This window comes from Rousettus aegyptiacus, unplaced genomic scaffold (assembly GCF_014176215.1).
Source record: "Rousettus aegyptiacus isolate mRouAeg1 unplaced genomic scaffold, mRouAeg1.p scaffold_m13_p_7, whole genome shotgun sequence".
Taxonomy (NCBI): domain Eukaryota; kingdom Metazoa; phylum Chordata; class Mammalia; order Chiroptera; family Pteropodidae; genus Rousettus; species Rousettus aegyptiacus.
The window spans coordinates 14,652,252-14,672,245 of NW_023416310.1; the positions used below are offsets into that span (position 1 = coordinate 14,652,252).

At 47.3% G+C, this 19,994-nt stretch overlaps 3 protein-coding genes across 4 annotated transcripts; 1 reads left to right on the forward strand and 2 right to left on the reverse strand.

The window, feature by feature from the left end:
- Window positions 1–303: 303 nt before the first annotated feature.
- Window positions 304–5,654, forward strand: ABHD1 (abhydrolase domain containing 1). The gene is given in 10 exon segments (XM_036224722.1): window positions 304–553; window positions 3,289–3,468; window positions 3,784–3,974; window positions 4,152–4,197; window positions 4,345–4,457; window positions 4,587–4,682; window positions 4,684–4,758; window positions 4,932–4,980; window positions 5,083–5,248; window positions 5,375–5,654. Coding segments are annotated over 10 exon segments (1,242 nt in total). The 5' UTR covers window positions 304–439; the 3' UTR covers window positions 5,587–5,654.
- Window positions 5,600–9,535, reverse strand: PREB (prolactin regulatory element binding). 2 transcript variants are annotated; one of them, XM_016129073.2, is made up of 9 exons: window positions 9,178–9,535; window positions 8,353–8,545; window positions 7,953–8,173; window positions 7,685–7,765; window positions 7,457–7,581; window positions 7,086–7,259; window positions 6,865–6,937; window positions 6,517–6,676; window positions 5,600–6,329 (listed from the first exon to the last, which is right to left on the reverse strand). In XM_016129073.2, exons 1-9 carry the CDS (start codon window positions 9,310–9,312, stop codon window positions 6,235–6,237), a joined length of 1,257 nt encoding a protein of 418 aa, XP_015984559.2. In that variant the 5' UTR covers window positions 9,313–9,535; the 3' UTR covers window positions 5,600–6,234. The 2 variants fall into 2 exon arrangements, with proteins under 2 accessions (XP_015984559.2, XP_036080614.1); XM_036224721.1 differs by lacking the exon at window positions 6,517–6,676 and having other exon boundaries at window positions 5,611–6,329.
- Window positions 9,536–11,214: 1,679 nt separating this feature from the next.
- PRR30 (proline rich 30) lies at window positions 11,215–12,420 on the reverse strand. The gene has a single exon (XM_016129009.2). The coding sequence runs from the start codon at window positions 12,418–12,420 to the stop codon at window positions 11,215–11,217; it is 1,206 nt and encodes a 401-aa protein (XP_015984495.2).
- Window positions 12,421–19,994: the final 7,574 nt, after the last annotated feature.

Below are 19,994 nucleotides of genomic sequence, written 5' to 3' on the forward strand. Positions count from 1 at the left end.
GTGTGTGACGGACCGAGCGGCTGGCTGGGGTACCTGGACCAGGCCGCCTTTCTTGCGTGGTCAGGGCCGAGTATGAGCAGGGAGCCGGAGGTGCCCCTCACTAAGATGGCAGCTTATGCGGGAGGCCGCTTATCCTTGCAAGGGGCTGCGCTGCTCGCGACCGCAAAGCGGATAAAGGAGGCGCGAGAGCGGGGCGGCGGAAGCCATTTGCGGGTCACTCAGGCCAGTCGGCTCCGCGCTGTCCTAGCACCACCCCTCGCCTCGCCCGCCGCGGGACGCAAGGCGGCGGGCGGGGCCCCGACCCGCCGGGCGCGGAAGGCGGGCCCTGCACGGGCCGCCCGCCCGATGGCGTGTAACGGGTGGGGCCCGGCGTTCACCTGCCGGCGGACCAAAGTCGAGGCGCTGGAGCCAGTCAAGAACTTGGGAGTCGGAATACAGTATGCTGAGCTTCTCCCTGAGCCCCCTGAACGGCACCTGGACAGAGCTATTCTTTCAGCTTTGGGGTCTTGGCGTTGCCTTCTACTTGGGTTACTACTGGGCATGCGTGCCCCAGGTGGGTGTGGGTCCAGAGGTCTAGCTGGCGGGTTGGGGATACTGGGGTCTAGGGGGCTGCATTCAGCTGGGGGCTTGAGCCCTTTGTGGGAAAGGGCATGGTTGGGCCTCTCGTCCCAAGCGAAATTTGACGCCCCAACCCCACCACCATCCCCGCCCGCGCTCCAGCCAGGTTCCGCTTTGCTGTTATCTAATGGAGAGTCGGTTCTTCGCCTGCCTAGATTCTCTCTGCATCTCGCATGCTCCCTGTAACAGCTGGGACTTTCCGGCTCCCTATGATGTAGACAGACATTTGGGGAAAGGCGAGGTGGAGAAGGCATCCTGAGATGTCAGGGAGATACACGCCCTATACTTTCATTTTCTTTATCTTTTTAGACAGTCTAGCTGTTTTGCATTAGTCGTATTGAATGAAGGAACCAGAGGCCTGTTGCGTTGTGGCTAACAGCACCCCATCATCAGCACAGTAGGGCCTTGCTTCTTCAGGGCTGGCAGAGGTTCCCCTTCTGGCTCAGGATTAATGGTTAACCCTAACTGCTCTTGCTCATTCAGCCCTGTATTAAGTTTGAGGCCCTCCATGTACAGTGCAGTGAGAAAGTCTGAAGGGGTTGACCTTGATGAACTTGGAGATTTCATTCTTACTGAAAATATACAACTTACATATGCAGAGAAATCTAAATCTTTCCATCTTCATTAAACTCTGTTCTAGGTAGCTGAGTCTAACAAGAAACCTGTTGATTCAAGCCCTTTAAAAACATCAATAGGGAATTTTAATGTTACCTAGATTTTTCTGTATTTACAGAGCTTTCTATACTCACATGTAGTTTTTATAAGTTTGCCTTAATAAAAAAATTTTAAAAAATTTGAACCTCACAATATCCTGTAAATCTTACCTTGTATGTCTGATATAGAAGGTCACTCATTTCAGACCAGAGCTGTTCTTAACTAAACATTTTCCTTTGCTTGCACACAAAAGTCATAGGCCTCTGCCACTTCATACTCCAAACCCTTCCTTGACTTTCATATATTGGTTAAAATGTAGGAACAGTGCCATCCTGGAGGCCTTAAGGACATGGAGTTTAGATTGTCCAGCATGGTTAACAGACTGGTATTGATTCATCCACAGTGTCCAATGGCATATTACAATTTAATTCTCAGTGATAAGTCAAGAAATACTTCACTAGAGTTAAAATGAAACTAACCCACATAAATCAAACCTGTGATCTAATTTATTAGCACCTTGTTCTACACTACTGAGCTGTTTGACCAAGGATCTAATAAATTGATAATAACTCAAAATCTTGGCAATTAGGATGTAATATAGTACAGTGACTAAGAGCACAGGCTCTAGTGTCAGACAGACCTGGGTCTGAATCACAGCTCCACTGCTAAGCTTTGGCAAGCTTCATGACCTTTGACAAGCTACTCGACATTAAAAACTCTTTCTGCAGAGGGCTCACACTACCTATTTCAAAGAACAGCTTTGTGAAGATCACAGGATATATCTATCACAGGATGTAAAATGCTTAGCATGATGCACTGAATAGATTTTACCACTAGTATTAGTGGTAATATAATTATATTTACATTATACATTATACATATTCCACTTTGCCTCTTGCTTGCTGTAACTTTGGGAAACAATCTCTGTGAATCATAGTTTCTTCATTTATATAATACCCTGATAAGGTTGGGCTTAGCCTGGTGCCTGCATATAGCATACAATGAATTACAGGTATTATTCCAGGGCTTAAGGACCAGGGTGTAACATCTCATAAGTTATGCTACCGACCTAGCCTCTAGTTCATTATTTACCTAGCCCCTTTTGAGTACCGAGACTGCAGAAGAGATCAGAATCTGGTCCTCGGGTTGCTTAGGGCCTATGACAGAAATGCAGTTTGAGTCTAAGGCCTTTTGGCTTTGTATGGCATAGTCCTTCATAAGCCTTCTTTGTGGCTAGGCCCTTATTCGCTAATGTCTGTCCAGAAGCAGTAAGCAGAGTTGTAAATCAGAGCTGAGTGCCCTTTGTCATTGTCTGTCCCTGTTATGCCATCCCTGTTACCTACTCCCTGGCTGGCATGAAGGAAAACTTATTCATGTTAGGACTAATCCTCCTTTAGAGTATGGTTCAGCTGAGGCCCCGTGAGTAAGAAAATGAGGTGCCGTGGTAGGAAGAAGCCTTTCAGCAGTGAACATACGCAGTAGGGAATATGCAACAATGGGATGCTAAAATCAGGAGCCGCCTGCGCTGCCCAAGCTAATCTTGGGAAGATGACAGCGTGGATAATCCAACTGCAAGGCAAAGGCTGCAGGTTGAATGGTGCTGCATTTCTTCAGCTTCTGTCCAGGATCTCAGCCCTTCCTGCAAGGAATAGCTGGGCAATTTATCTTGTATTATCTGCTCTCTCCAAAATGGGTTTGGGGCATGGATAGGCTAGGTGGAGGAGTCAGCGCCCAGTCAGCTGCAACAGCTCCTAGCCGATTCTGAGTTGGTTCAGGGTCAGTTCTGGAGAGGTGACGTGACACTCCAGGACTGAGGTTCTTTGACTCTCTCTAGCTGGACTATATTAACAGAGGTGAACTGGCATTCCAGAATGAGTAATGCCAGATTTCTCACCCCCCAGCTAAAGCAGTACCCTCCAGGCTGCCCTCTAGAGAGGGGTCGCTCTGGTGTCTGATGCCTTACTAGCTTGGTGCAAAAATTAGGGGAATGATGCAGATTGTGTTTTGTGATTACAGAGGCCTCAACTGGTGACTGGGTCCCGGTTTCTGGCCTTCTTGGAGCAACATTGCCCAATCACTGTGGAGACTTTCTACCCTACGCTATGGTGTTTTGAGGGGAGGCTACAAACCATCTTCCGAGTCTTACTGCAGCCCCGGCTTCTAGTCCCTTACTGGAGATAAGAAGGGACACAAGGGGTTGAACGCAAAGCTGCAAGTATAGGGGAATTCTACCCTTTTAAAAATGAAGGTAACCTTTTCCCCATCTGCCTCAGTGTGTTGAGGGGAACAATGAGAGTGGCTATATGGAGGGCTATTTAATTGCACAACCATAAGGTAATATTTAATCTTTTATGTCCCCATTATACCTTGTTATAGTCTTGTTTTATGTAATGCATGCCTTCAAATGATGCTGATAGGAAGTTGTGGGAGTTGTTTGTGGTGGGGCAAGGGGTAAACCTTTTTAAGTACATGGGAGCTCCTAATGGTATTTTTGTGTGCCCTTTTCTCCAGAATCACAGTGAAGTCCTCCAAACTCCAGATGGCGGACAGCTCCTGCTAGATTGGGCTGGCCAGAATGATAGCAGTCAAAATCCTGACCCTGCCACCCAGCCCATTGTATTACTGCTTCCTGGCATCACAGGCAGTAGCCAGGGGACATATGTCTTGCACCTAGTCAACCAAGTTTTGAGGGATGGTTATAGGTAAGGATGAGCACAGCCCAGAGGAGTTGGGTGGTATATGAAAACTGGTTAACAGGGAGGTCAATTGAGACAGGCAGCTATGGGGAGATGGTGCTATGTGAAAGGCACCTTTTGACTGCTCTTTCAGAAGGGGCCTCTAGGGAGGGTCTGGCTAAGATGTGCGTGTGTGTGTCACAGGGCTGTTGTATTCAATAGCCGGGGCTGCCGTGGGGAAGAACTGCTGGTGAGTACCCCCCTTCCTCAAAGTAGCCCCTGACCTCACTCCCTTAAGATCCTTGGCTCTGGGGTTCTACTTACCTATACTTCTCCCATTTCCCTTCCATTTTTCTGCCTTCTGGCTGGGGCCTCCCGATGATCTGGTTTGCCTCAGACCCATAGGACCTTTTGTGCCAGCAATACTGAAGACCTAGAAACAGTCGTGAACCACATCAAGCACCGCTACTCCCAAGCTCCACTGCTGGCTGTGGGCATCTCTCTCGGAGGGTAAAGCCTATCTGGGCTTAACTCAAACATCGTCTCCCTTTATTTCCTTCTCCATATCCTTTCCCCGTTTCCTGTCCCCACTCATTAATGTGAACGCCTTTTTTCATGGCTACTGGTCCAATCCTGCAGGATATTACTGCTGAACCACCTGGCACGAAAGGGGCTGGCTGCAGGGTTGGAAGCAGCACTGACTCTATCTCCATGCTGGGATTCCTGTGAGACCCCTCTCCCTGGAGACCCCACTCAACTCACTGCTCTTTAATCATTACCTCCTTGCTGGGCTCTGCCAAATTGTGGACTGGTAGGGTCTTGGCAAGTGGGAGGGGACAGCAGACAGGGTAGAATGGCAGACATGCCAGGTTCTCCCAGTGCTTGGGTCAGTCCTCTATCTGAGCTTTTTCACTCATGAAATAAACAGAGGCTGGGTGCTCTGGTCAAGTCAGCAGAGCCAAACCTCTAAGTGCTCTTTTGCAGAAATAAAAAGGTGATTGAAAAGGTGGTAAACGTAGATTCTGTGCTACAGGTAAAGTCTTTCAACCATCTTCCCTCTGCCCAAAACTCTTTTTCCAGTATCTTCCTATTCCCTATCCTCATCCTAGCCTATCCCACCCTCCACCACCTGCAGGCCCGCACAATCCGCCAGTTTCATGAGCGCTACACAGCTATGGCCTTTGGATATCAAGACTGTGTTTCCTACTAACAGGCAGCAAGCCCAAGAACCAAGGTAGATGCCATCAAGATCCCTGTGCTCTGCTTCAATGCAGCTGACGACCCCTTCTCCCCAGGCCATGGTGAGCACCCTGAATCTGGATGCTTTAGACCCGAAAGACAATGAATGGGCCATGAGGTGCAAGTGGAGAGCCTGGGCTCTCAGTAAAGGCCGGGGCTCCTGACCTTCTCTCCAGCCCTTCCCCCAGCTCTTCCCTTACAGGCTGCTCAACAGTCACCCCATGTCGCACTGCTTGTCACAGCTCAGGGTGGCCACATTGGCTTCCTGGAAGGGCTGTTCCCTTGGCAGCACTGGTACATGAACCGCCTCTTCCGTCAGTATGCCAAAGCCATCTTTCAGCACCCAGCAGAGCTGCTCAGCCTCAGGGCTCCCTCACCTTCAGAGGGAGGCAAGAGCTGATGAGAATACCATCTGGGGTCTCAGTTCAGTCTTCCCTTGTTTATTAAATATAAACCTTTCCTGCCAAATGGGCTGAGGTTCACTTTCCCTTTTCTCAAGGCTAGGTAAGACCATCCAGGAATTTACTTCATATTTACCCTGGCTGGCTTAGAGCTATCTAGCTGAACCCACAAAATACCTTTTGCCTCTTCTTTCCCTAACAGCAAGTCACAGGCCAGCAAATCCCAGAGGCTCATGTAAAGAGCAACTGGCCACAGGTTGTGAAGGGAGGAGGAGAAATGGATTATTTCTGCAGGAAGGATAGCAATGCCTCCAGATTCTGGGGCATCTTCACATATTTCTGGAGAAAGGACAGACTCAACTCTGGAGCCTCTGGTGGGCAGAGGAAAGGAGGCAGGAGGTATAGCTTGGGCTGCAGACACCGGTGTCCTGGGTAGATCCATAGATGATGAATGCAGGGTTCCCAGGATTCAGAGTTGCACAGCCAAGCTTTAACTGGGGAGGGCAGGCAGTACCCATCAAGTCTCATCTGAGGCCACCTCAGCTGTGGTGGACCCAGGTGGAGGTGGAGTGAGCAACAGGGTCCAGGCTTTCACTCTGGTCAGAAGGTGGCAGTGTCCAGGCCCCTGTTTCCCTGGGAGCAGTGAGCTAAAGAAAACCTGGAAAGGCACTCTGGAGCAGCAGGATGGTCATAACAATAAGCCCAACACATAGCAGCAGCAGCAGCCACACAGGAACACTCCCTGCAAGGGAGGGTAAGGGAAGAAGTTAGGGGGGGTGCTAAGGGGCTTCACAGTCTAAAGAATAGAACCCTCAACTGATTCTATTCAAGGAGTGGTCAGATGGCTACAAACAAACAGCCCATTCTCTAGGGGGCAAATTTTTGCTGCAGCTGAATATTGGGTGGTACCCCCTATCCCGATGACTCACTCCGTGAGGGCAGCAGGTGCATCTGGCAACGACTATCCACAGCCACAGAGAACAGAGCAGTTTCGTGGGACCCAAGGAGCTCTGGACCACGACCCTTCTCAGGTAGAAAAGCCACATCTGTCACCACAATGCCATGGGCCTCCTTCACATAGTAGAGGCGCTGAAACAGGAGAATTAGTGAGGGAAGGCCCAGTTGGGAACGTTCCTTCTGGAAAACATCCCCCCTTCCCCTAGAAGGCTTTCCCTCTACAGGCTGGCCAGACTCCTTCCTGCACACTCAGGGTAGAAGCAGGCCTAGAGTCCCCACCCCAAAGAGTCCTCAGGGCTGTGCCCACCTCTACCCATTACCTGGAGAGAGAAAGCTATGTAGATGGCAACAGAGCCAGTGACCGTGCCCAAGCCTAGGAAGGTGCCCGATTCACTGCAACAGACAATAAAATGCTCATTGTCCTAGAGGCCTGCGCATCAATACTCATCCACTAACAACAGTCCTCAGGGACTCAGGCGGGACTCCTTCCCAAGCTCCCCCAGCCACCCTCACACCCAGCCAAGCCAGCAACGTCTCACACCTGACACTAAGGCAGGAGATGACTTCATGGCCACAGGATTTGGTCCGAAGGGGCAAGAAGGTGGAGCCATCCCAAGCTGTGAGGTAGCAGGGTTGGGGCTGACGCAGACGCTTGTGAGGAATCTGCACTGTGAAGAGTCGCAAACTGGCAGGCTGGTCTGGAACCTGCCCAAACCTGGGGGTCGGGCGAGAAGCTGTTAAGCTCCTGGGGCCTGGGCAGACTTCCTCAAGAGTTTGTACCCTCTTGCACCCTAGTCAGGCCTGAGGTAACACCCGCCAAGGCTACGATCCTACCCGGCCTCCCCCAAAACTTTTTACACTCCCCCATATCTAGGCTGAGCCTCTTTCAGCCCCCCTCCAGGGTCGTCACACCTGCAGGCCTGGTAGCGATAAGGTGTGTTAGAAAAGGTGGGTCCATTCTCTTGCCAGTGCAGCTGTGTCACCAGTTGATCCTTCTGCCACACGGAGGCCTTAAGGTCCCAGCCCACAGTTACCAACTAGTCAGGAATCAAGATTCCAAAGAGGGACGGTTAGGAGATCCACTTCTAGAACAAGCAGCATAACCACCTACCTACTTTCTCCATCCTCTCACCTCCTCACCTTGCCATCAGGCCCCAAAGCCAGGTCCTCGATTTCCCCTTCATGGGCTTTGAACTCCAGCACTTTCTCTAGACTGGGTACCTGCAGCCAAACCACCACCATGGTTAGCCCAGGTACTCAGCAAGAGCACGGATTCTCCCACCCCTCTTTTCTTATGGTCGCTCAGCACAAGTTTCACTCATAGGGTCCCAGAACCTATGTTCAGTTTCTCACAATTCTGACCTTGCTGCTACTGACATTCCTCTTCCCTAAGCTACCAAAACCACACCTTCCAGACACGAATGTAGCCATCCGTCCCTCCACTGGCAAGCAGGGTATTATCATGGTTGAAGCATACGACTTTCTGCAGTGGATCAGGGCCAAAGTCTGTCTGCACCGCCTGCAAATTCTCTACTCTGAGTTCTGCTCCCTCTTGATGGGTTTCGGCTCCAGATTTCTTCTCTGCTGGGGCTGTCCCCTTCCTTTGTCGAGGCCCCTGCTCCTTGGAACCTGCAACACAAACAGCCCACCAGATTCCAGGCTTCTATAGTAATGTGTCGGCCCCCTCTCTCCACCAGCTTCCTGCTGCTACCATAACCCCACTTCCAGCCCCACTTCTTTAGAGACCAAGATGAGAGGGATCTTACTCATGTAAGCCTTTCCCCAAAACTAGAGAGGGGGCTTCTCACCTGCCTTCTCTGCCTTGTTTTTGCCCTTCTGCTGGTGGGTCTGGAAGCGCAGGAGCTGACAGTGGGCATCCTGCCCTGCAGCAAGGATGTTACCAGCTAGGGCCAAATTCATGGTGGCCCGTGTCTCTGTGTCATGGGAGTGTAGCAAGGAGGCGCTCAGGCGCCCATTAATCTGCTCTAGCTGCAAAAAGTGCTGTGGGAGAGGGAACCAGAATGAGCGAGATTCAGGGGTGCCTGGAGTTTACTTCAAGGCAAACTTGCATCCTGTAGTCTGATGCCCTACGCCTTTGCTTACCACACTTTCTAGTCACAAGGCTTTCTCCAACCCATTTTTCTTTTCTTCCTTCCTTTCCTTCCTTCCTTTTTTTTTTTTTTTAAACAAATCTGTAAGGCGGGCAGGGTTGGGATTTATAACCACAGGTTTACACAAAATAGGGTGCCGCTTTGAAGAGTTAAGAAATCTAGCCTACGGGCCAAACACAGCACTCTAGCCGTAATTAGAGAGCAGATCTCTCTGTGGCCTCCGCGCAGAAGGCCAGGATAAGACCCCCGAGTTGCCCCTGAGGTCGAGTTGAAGTGTTCCTACCTACGCAGCGCTGTGTGCAGTTTTTACTTTACCTTAGTAGTGCCTCATTGCCCGGTGATCAAGTTCTCGGCTGAATCTCGCTGGGGCACTCCCAGCACGACGGGGATTTCCACCGGGGAAGAGCAGGGTTCGAAGCTGGGGTGCGGCCCCCACGACCCTCCCGGAATCGCCCCCACGACCCTCCCGGAATCGCCCTCAGCCTGTGGTGTGACTCAGCCTCAGTGGCACTGCGCTCTTACCACGCCATTCTTTATGCCTGTCTTGGCGGCGCCTCCTCCGCCCGCAGCGATGAGCAGCCCCGTGCTGGGGTCGACTTGAAGCGCGTACAACGGGAACGGGGCCCGGTACAGCTCTGGCGCCCGGCGCCGGCCCATGCCGCTCCCCGCCGGCTTCACTGTCCGAATCGCGGCACCTGGGACATGCCACGCCTGGCCGTCGATTCTTGCCCCAGCTGGTGCTGAATTTGGTTCGGTTACCGCCGGAAGCACGCCTGACCCCTGTCACAAGCGGCGGGTTGCCAGTACTCTAATCACATATAGCAACCCGTTCTCTGTCCCAGGCACCTAACCCGGGTCTCCCTGACGCTCAGTGCGCACGCGCACCGCGCCAGCTCTCCTCGCGCAGGCGCAGAACCGCCAATACGCGTCAGCACTAGTCAGCCTGTTGTGGCGGAATACCAGGGGTCAGGATTCGGTTCTCCTGCGCCCCTTGTGACATCAGACTCCGCCATCTTTTTGCGGGTCAGACAGGTGCGCTTCTGCGCTGGGGGAAGGCTCTAGGTGATTCTGGAGGAGGAGGAGGAAGGGAGCTAATAAAAGTTAAGAGAGGTTATTAAACCTTTAATAAAGAAATGCTTGGATTAGGGCTGTCTACTCTTCAGGAATGGTAGGCAGACTCGTACAAGTGCAGCCTTTGTTTTACCCCCGAGAGAAAGTGGTTTGTCTGAGGTCATAGTATAGGAAAGTGGCATGAGGATTACACACATTGACTACATATTAAACCAGGTTGTATTCAGAGCCTGCTGCGTGTTTTTACACGCAGGAAACTGGCTGATCAGCATACGCCAGACCACAGAGAACCCACAGGAAGATTCTTGCTCTAACGGCTAGTCCCCCATGCCTTTAACACTGCATACCCATACCCTAAAAGGAAAACAAACAAAAACTGAATTCCTCAAACATTAGGAATCTTGTTTTTTGGCTTTGAGAGGAGACCACGTCTCTGTCTGTGGAGCCTTATTTTTTTCTCTAATATAAACCTTCCTTTTATCTCTGACTCTGGCTCACACTTGAATTCTTTCCAGTGTGGAGTCAAGGACCCTTTCTTGACCAGTGTAGGGCTCGAGTCCCCACTTGGAGATTCTCCCTGTTTGGCATCAGTCATACATGGGAAACGTTACCTCTTAATGCAGGCAGTGTGGACTTTAAAAACAAACCCGGCTTCAAATTCCAAACCCACCGCTCCGTAGTATGAAAAGATCACTATTTACCTTAATGCCTATCCATGATTGGCAGTCATTCTCGTTGCTGTTAAGGATTTGTGGGTAGGGGCTGCTTCCCTCTGACACCCTCAGAAGCAGGCAACCCCGCCACCAGCAGGACAAATCTTGTCTCTGCCTGACACCACACCCTCCCAAGGGGGCCCTTGGGTTTCTAATCTCCAATGTGATGGTCCCTATGTTCTCTGAGTAAATGCTAGGAGTGTCCTTTCCTATAATTCACCACCTGCTGCTCCCCTGGCCTTCATCAGCATGCATCCTTATTAACCTAAATTTCCCCCAGAGGAAAGGGCCCAGTGGCTTCGTCATTGGGGATGCTATTATCTGTCTCATCAAATTGAATTAAATGTGTGAAAGACCTGCCAGAATCCTCTGCACATCTCAGGTGCTCGAGCCTTCTGAGTCCCATGCTCTCCTCAGGTACATGTCATCCATTCTCCCTGGCACTGTTTCCTTTGACTCTCCTTAACTCCTTGCTTGATCCTGGCTCCCTTGTAGTACCCACTGTGTTGGCTCAGCAGGACACAAACACAAATTTTTCAGGGTCAGGCTTTATTGGGTACACTAAGGCTTAATGGGGACTCAGGTGCTCTTGGTCCTCTTCAGCCAGGAGAGAGCAGACTCCACAATGGGCTCCCAGGGTTCAAGGCTGGAGAACACACCTGACCTCCAGCTAGCCAGCCCTTCAGGGTGTCTCGGGGGCTTCCCGAGATCTGGGGCCTGGTAGGGACGGTGGGGTTTGGAGGAGGTGCTCCAGTGAGCCTTCGTGGCTCTGGAGCTAGGGTGGCGACTTTCGGAGAATAGGCTCTGGAGAGGCAGGCTTCTTTGGAGCAGAGGAAGGATTGGGCTTCAGGGAGACAGTGGCCTGTTTTGGTGCCTGATGTGGAGGCCCTGAACATCGTCGTGTGGAGTTTGGTGGCCGAGGGCCTGCAGACCTGAGGCTCCTGGTCTGGGAGGGTGTGCCTGGGGCTGCATTTGCTGGGGCCTGAGCCGCTGCTGGGGCCTGAGGTGCCTGGGTTTGATACCCACAGGCCTGAGGGGCCTCGCCCTGAGGCCCTACTTCCTCCGGCTTTTTTTCTGGCAACAGGTGCAAAGCCCTGGCCTGGCCACGAGGCAGGCGGAGGCCAAAGCCGATGCCTATGCGGAGTGGTCCAGATTCCTGGCCCTGTGCACAGGGCAGTAGTTGGGGAAAGGCAAGCAGCCGGGGTCCAGTCTTGTACCTGGGGATGGGGCAAGAGGGGCTGCGGGGCCGGAGACACACCAGACATATAGGATACTCCACGACTGGAGCCTCGCCCGTTGTGCCTAGCCACAGGCGCTGCAAAAGCAGTAGCCGCAGGTCGTGTGCGATGCGGCGGTGCCCCAGATGGACCACCAGGGCCTGGGCCAGGGCTCCTGGGTCCCTGAACTCTGCAGGATCCCTCTCGCTTGCCACGCATCCCCCCACTGCCCCAGGGGACCTGGTGTCCTGGTACCGATGCCAGTGCCATGTCTGCCTGTTAGAGCGGACCCCAGGAGAAGGTAGGCTGGGGCTTGGGGAAGTGATTGTGGAGCTAGGTATGTCTTCGGGGTGGGAGGGAGACTGGCAGCCCGAGTAGGGGAGGGAAGAGTTCTGTGGCTGAGAGGGAGAGGAGGAGTGAGTAGGAGGAGGAGAAGGGTATAGCTGATGGGAGGGAGAGGAGGAATGTGTAAGGGAGAGAGAAAGGTAATTCTGATGAAAGAAAGTTGGGGAACTTAGGAGAGAGGAAGAGTAGGGATGTAGGACAAAGTCAGAATTTGAGTCAGAAGAATAGAAACGGGAGCCAGGAGAGTGGGACTGTGAGGGACGGGAGTGAGGTTGGTGGGAGGGAGTAAGTGATTTCTGGGGAGGCGGAGGCTGGAGGTTGGGGGAATGGGAGTCCACAAGTTGTGAGGGACCCTGAGGGGGGCGTCCAGGGGGCACTGAGTTCTGTAGCAGCACCTGGTTCTTGTTTTGAGGCAACATTGCCTTGAATCCGGAAAGGACTAGGGCGTCAAGACCGGAGACTTAGAGACCTGGCAGAGTCAAGACCAGTCTCTCTGAGGCCAGATGTAGCTGAGAAACCAAGGCCACCTGTGCACAGCGTGTGGCTCCAGCCTGGTACTGGTGTTCCAGTAGCACCGAGTTCTCTGGTTGTTCAGGCAGGAGCTTGGATCTAAACTTGGCCCCTCCCTTCTTTGCAGTCAGCCATTGGTGAGGGTTGTATAGAGACGAAGAATCAGAGCTGCCTTTTGAGAGCTCAGGGGCAGCAGCAGTTATTCACATAAGCCAGAAAGGAAGACACAGCCTATAGGATAGGACCTGTAGAGAAAGAAACAGAGCCCAAGATATTGGGAGAATCAGTCCATTTCTGGCTCTGCCTCATGTGCCAGTTCCAGACTGGTCCACCAAGACCCATGTCACCTTTGGGGTCAGAAGAACTGGCAAAATGCTCCAGGGGAGGTTAGTTGAGAAGGAGAAGAGTAGGGAGGGAACGTAGGATGGAGTTGGATGAGGGGGCTTGGGAGATGGGGACTGAGATGAGACTAGGAATTGGGGTGAGCTCTTACCAATGAGGGTTCCACTGGGCTGTGTTTCGCAAGGCACTTCAGCAATGAGGGGACCTGAGACAAAGAGTAGTAGTCACTACAAAGTAGATGACCGCCACCCCCCGCCACAGTGCCCTTTACCCTCGACTCACTCTAACCGAGATTTCTGCCTGGGCCTTGCCCTCAATCCTCCTTCAGCCAGGTGGAGGTCTTCTGTTACAGGCTTTCGTTGTCCTGAACCTGAACGAGGTATTCTGCAGGCATTCTGGGTTCCTGTAACTCTGGTTCCCCTGCCCCCTCGTTGCCCCTAATGCTGCTGTCCTCTGGCTCAGCCTGGCCCAGGCCAAGGTGGCTTATCACGCCCAGCAGCAGCAGTAGCAATGGGGCTGTCTAGTGAAAGCCTCAGGGAGACTGCAGCTCTCTCTAAGGGGCGGCGTTGCCGCCCCCCTTGGGAGCTAGGAGTCCCATTTCCTGAGGGCAGTTCTCCATGACATCTAGTGGCTATGTCACAAAGGTCAGGTGTTGACATCATAGACACTCCGCCTTAAGGCTCTGGGATCTTCTTTCAGAGCTCATCCAAAGGCTGGCCCTTGACAAAACTGAAGCTGGCAAAATTCTTTGGGTCACTCAAGTCTCCTCTTCGGGCCCTACTTCTCACTTCTGCTCTCTGCCCATATATCATTTCTTCCATCCAGCGTTCTCCTGAACTCTACGGCCTCTTTGGGCTGGGCCCTCCAACTTCCTGTTTGTTTGTTTGTTTGTTTGTTTGTTGCTTTCTGAACTGTGGCTCATGCTCCACATCTCCCCACTCCTTGAAATACACTCATGTGTTTTAATAACTACTTCCTTAACAGCTTTCTTGAGATATAATTCAAATATCACATAATCTACCCATTTAAAGTATGCAATTCACTGTTTTCTAGTATAAATTACAGGGTTGCGCAACCATCACGACAGTCTAATCTTAGGACTCATTCGTACTCCCCAGAATGAAATCTTATACCCATTAGCAGTCACTCCTCATTCCTCCCTGCCTCCGGTCCCTGGAAACTACAAATTTACTTTCTGTTTCTATGGATTTGCACATTCTAGAAATTTTACATAAGCGGTGTCATACAATATGTTGCCTTTTGTGTCTGGCTTCTATCACTTAGCATAATGTTTTCTAAGTTCATTCAAATCATAACATGTATCATTGCTTTATTCCTTTTTATTGCCGAGTAATATTCCTTTGTATGCGTATGCCATATTTTATTTTCTCATTCATCAATTGTTGGATATATAGTTGTTTTTACTCTTTTGGTGATTATGAACAACGGGGCTATGAACATTCTTGCACCACATTTGTATGGACATATATTTTCATTTACCTGAATTAGACACCGGGGAGTAGAATTGTTTAGTCACATAGTGAGTCTATATTTAACATTTTGAGAGACTGCCAAAATTTCCAAATTAGATGTCCCATTTTTCAATACCCCCAGCAGTATATGAGGGCTCCGATTTTTTCCTATCCTCCCCAACACAAGTTATTGTCTGTCTTTTTTATTTTAGCAATTCCAGTGGATGTGAGGCAGTATAATGTGGTTTTAGTGGACATTTTTCTAATGACTAATAATGTTGAACATCTTTTCATGTGCTTATGGGCTATTTGTTTATCTTTGGTGAAATGACTATTCAAATCTTTGGCTGATTTTTTAATTAGATATTTTGTGTTCTTATTGCTAAATCATAAGAGTTCTTATATATTTTGGATACAGTCCCTTATCAGGTATATGATTTACAAATATTTTTCTCCCATCCTCTGGATTATTTTTTTACTTTCTTGATGGTCTCCTTTGATGAACAAATGTTTTTAAATTTGATAAAGTCCCATTTATCTATTTTTTTCTTTTCTTGCTTGCTTTTGGTGTCTTATTTAAGAAACCATTGTCTAACTCAACGTCACAAAGATTTGCTCTGTTTTCTTCTCAGACTTCTGTAGCTTTAGCTCTAACATTTGGGTCTGTGATCCATTTTAAGTTAGTTTTTATATATGATCTGAGGTAGAGGCCTGACGTCATTCTGTTGCATGTATGAATATCCAATTGTCCGAACACCATTTATTGAAAGACTGTTCTTTCCCCACTGAACGGTCTTAGCATCCTTATCAAAAATCAGTGAACCATTGTTTTAGCTTCCTTTTTGCCCTGTAGCAAATTACCTCATACTTTAGTGGCTTAAAACAACACAAATATATTATCTTATAGTTCTGTAGATTAGAAGTTCAACATGAGTCTAACTGGGCTAAAATTAAGACGTTGACAGACGTTCCTTTCTGGAGGCTCTTGAGGAGAATCCATTTACTTACCTATTCCAGTTTATAGAAGTTGCCCATAATCCTTGGTTCGTGGTCCTTTTCCTTCATCTTCAAAGCCAGCACCATTGTATTTCTATGAACATTTTTTAAAATAATAGACACATCTCCCTCTGACTCTGATCCCTTCTACCTCCTTTTTCAACTTTTAAGGACCCGCATAATTACATTGGGCCCAGCTGGGTAATCCAGGATAATCTGTTTTAAAGTGACCTGATTAGCAACCTTAATTTTCCCTTCCCATGTAACCTAACATTTTCACAGGTTATAGGGATTAAAACATGGACATTTTGGGGAGGCATTACTTTACCTACCAAAACCTTAAATGTTCTTCCTTTCCAATCTGGATGTTGTTTATTTCTTTTTCTTGCCTACCTGCCTTACTAGAACCTTCAGGAAAAAATTGAATGGAAACGATTAGAATGGACGTCCTTGTCTTTCTTGTTCCTGATCTTATAGAGAAAAAATTTAGTGTTTCATCTCTAAATATATTGTTAGCTGTGGGTTTTTCATAGATGCCCTTTGCTGAATGGTTTTATTGTAAAGGGTGTTGGATTTTTTCAAATGCTTTTTCTGTATCTACTGAGTGATCATGTGGTTATTGTCCTTTGTTCTATAAATATCATTTATTACAGTAATTAATTTTTGAGCGTTAAGCCAACTCTGCATTTCCACTTGGATGTGTTATATAATTATTTTTACCAATTGCTAGCTTCTGTTAGCATTTTGTTGAGGATTTTTGTGTTCACATTCTAGTTGGTTTTTTTTTCTTGTGATGTCTTTGTCTGATTTTAGTACCGGCATAAACTGACATTGTAGAATGAATTAGGAATTGTTCCCTCCTATTATATTTGTTGGAACATTTTGTGAAGGATTGGTATTCGTTCTTATTTCAATGTTTAGTAGAATTCAGTAGTGACCTCATCTGGGTCTGGGATTTTCTTTGTGAGAGGTTTTCATATTACTGATCCAATCTCTTGTTATATTTATTTTTAGATTTTCATCTTCTTGAGTCCATTTTGGTAGTTTGTGTCTTTCTAGGAAATTGTGTCACCTAATTTATCCATTTTTGTTGGCATATAGTTATCCATAGTATTCCCTTTTAATCCTTTTTCTTTACGCGTGGTCCCCTTTCTCATTTATTATTTTAGTAATCTGAGTCTTCTTTTATTCTTGGTCAGTCTAGATAAAATTTTGCAAGTTTTATTGAACTTTTCGAAGAACCAACTTTTGGTTTTGTTTATTTTCTCTATCGCTTTTTCTATTCTCTATTTCATTTATTTCTATTCTAATCTTCATTATTTCTTTCCTTCTGCTTGCTTTTGTTGTAGCCACCAGCCCCTAAAAGACACACGGACCACCAGAACTTAGTGAGTTATAGGAAACACACCATTTATGCAGCCAGCTGGGTCTGCCAAAGGTACGCAGATCCCAAATTAAGCAGCCTCGAAGTGTAGAGGTACAGGGTTTTTAAGCCCAAAACTCCATTCTTCATTCTGTCTGAACACAAAGGTCTATTTTTCTTCTATTCACTACCTGTCAACTCATAGGTCAGGTGCGTAAGCAGGGTTAAAGAAGCAGAAAGCTTGTTTAGAATGTTATGTTCCTATAATCAAAGGCTTATGTGCCCATAGCGATAGTCAAACAGTAATTTCCAGTAAGAGTCAATTTTTCAGCCACCACACTTTGAGTGTTTAAAAATTTATTTATTTTAATTAGTTTCAAGTATACAGTACATTGGTTAGACATTTATATAGTTCATAAAATGATCCCTCAATTGCTCCCTTCCTCTCCTGACCCTCCACCTAGCCAACGTATTCATGCTAATTGCATTCCCTATGCTGTGCTCCCCATCCCTGTGACCATCCATCGGCTACTAATTTGTACTTCTTTAACCCTTCACCCCATTATTCCAGCCCCCCAAACCTTCCTCCCCTCTGTCTATCACCAAATTGTCCACTATATTTGAGTCTGTTTTTGATTAGTTTGTTCTTTTTATTCCTTAGATTCTGCATATAAGTGAAATCATGTAGTGTTTATCTTTCTCTGTCTGACTTAAATACCTTCTAGGTACATAAAAGCAATATCTTTTTCTATCCCATTCCTTTTAGTCTGTGTGTGTCTTTTAATCTGAAGTGAGTCTCTTATAGGCAACATGTAGGGGTCTTGTTTTCCTTTCCATTCATCCATTCTTTTAGTTGGAGCACTTAATCCTTTTCCATTGGAGGTATTTATTGATAGGAATGTAGTTGTTACCATTCTTTATTCCTGTTTCAATATATGTTTTTCTTCTTAAAGAAGTCCCTCCAAATTTCCTATAATACTGGCTTGATGGTGATAAATTCCTTTAGCTTATTTTCATTTGGGAAGCTCTTTATCTGTCCTTCAACTCTAAATGATAACTTTGCTGGATAAAGTATTCTTGATTGTAGATCTTGGGTCTTCATCCTGTCAAACATTTTTTGCCAAGCCCTTCTGTCCTGCATAGTTTCTTTTGAGAAATCAGCTTCCAGTCTTGTGGGTTTTCTCTTGTAAGTAACTGTTTTTCTCTTGTTGCTTTTAATATTTTTTCTTTGTATTTAAACTTTGGCATTTTAATTATGATGTGTCTTGGTGTGGGCCTCTTCGGATCCCTGATTTTTGGAATTGTCTGAGCTTTCTGGGGTTTTATGTCCTTTTCCTTCACCAGGTTAAGGAAGTTTTCCATCATTATTTCTTCAAACAGCTGTTCAACATCCTGGTTTTCTTCAGTTAATGCCGATCAGATGGAGATTTGGACTCTTAATAGTGTCCCATATACTCCTTATTATTTTTATAGTCTTGGAATTTTATCTCTTGCCATTCTGATTAAGTGTCCTTGGTTTTCCCATCCTCTAGATAGGGCATTTGATCCTTTTCTTTATTCACTTTATTTATTCCTTTGTTTATTCCATTTAATATACTTCTCATCTCAGATAATGTGGTCTCCATTTCAGACTGGTTCCCTTTTATAATTTCCATTTCCATTTTTGTGTTTTTTATCTCTTTGTTGAAGTACTCTACACTTTCCAAAAGTTCATTGAGCATCTTTATAACCAGTGTTTTGAACTCTGCATCTGTTAGATCACTTGACTCCATTGTATCTGGATCTCTGCTCTGTTCTCTCATATGGTTTCTGCTTCTTTGTCTTCCCATTTGGGCTGCCTTTCCATGTCTGTTTCTATGTACTAAGCAAAGCTCCTAACTTTCCTGGTATTATTAGTGTGGATTTGTATAGTAGATGTTCAGTGGCACAGTCCTGAGGGGGCTTCAGCTGCAGGCCAAGACTCTACCCCTCCAGGGCCACCTGTTAAGATTCAGCAAGCAATCCACAGATGCCGTGCTTATAGTTGCCTCAAAAGGCCACACCGGAAGCTGAGGCCAGCTGCCTCCAGTGTGAGTCTAGGAGATGCTCAGCAAGGAACACCTGACTCGCAGAGGATATACCTAGATGTGGCTTGAGTGGGGCCACAAATTAGGAGTGGCAGGGTTTCAGGGAATCCTCTGGGCGGAGCGATCTCTGTTATCCAGTTTGATGACATCACAGCTATGGCGGTGCTGTGTCAGGTGCGCTGGCGTGGGCTCAACAGGAAACAATGGATACCGCTGGCACTTTTGTACAGAGCGAGTCTCACTTTGGCCCTCACTCTGACAGTGTCTCCCTGTAAGTTCCTGGTGCCCTCTTCACACTCAGAGTGAGCAGGTCTGTATCTGCAAAAATCTGCTCATGGTAGTTGCCCCTTTAAGAGGCATCTGCCACTGCCGTAGCCTCCATCTCGCTCAGCCACTGGGGACTGGGCAGCCCCACGTCCTCGCCCCGTCCTACCTTTGAAGAGTGCTTTCTTGGATTTCTCCCTTCTTGTATGTCTTGTTCACCTAGATTCCAGGCGATTTTTCCTCATTGCAGCGCCTTGTTTCCATCACAACTTTGATTTGGTCGCCAGAGGGATGAACAGAGCCTCTGTCATCTACGCCACTTTGGTTGCCCGCCTCTGCTTGCTTTGAGTTTAATTTGTTTTTCTCTTTCTGGCATTCTAAGGTAATTAGGTTATTGATTTGAGATTTTTCTTCTTCTTCTTCTTCTTTTTAAATGTTTCCTCTTTATGTAAACATAAAACATATTTGCAGCATGCAGTTTAAAGGAAAAAAATTATATGGTGCCTTCCCGAACCAATTATCTTTGAATACATCTTTAAGCGTTGAAAGTAAACCAATATATTCCATAGGTAGACTCAGACTCTTCTATCACCTCATGTCAATTAAGTAATGCACAGTAATTTTCTTGTTAGGCAAATAATTTCAATGTTCACCATAAATAAATATTACTTTTATTCCACTGAACCATTTATCAGTACCATTCAGAGGAATATTAATATAGTCAATAAAAAGGCTGCAAATTGAAATAAGTTCCAATGTTCTAGGTAATTAGAAATCTTTTTTAACATAGACATTTACAACGATAAATTCTCCCTCTTTTCTACTGCTTCAGCTGCATCGCATATGTTTTGTAATGTTGGGGTTTTTGTTTTTGTTGTTTGTTTTCATTAATCTCAAGGTCTTTTCTAATTTTTCTTGCAATTTCTTTTTTAACTTACTGATTATTTAGAAGTGTGTTGTTTAATTTCTATATATTTGTG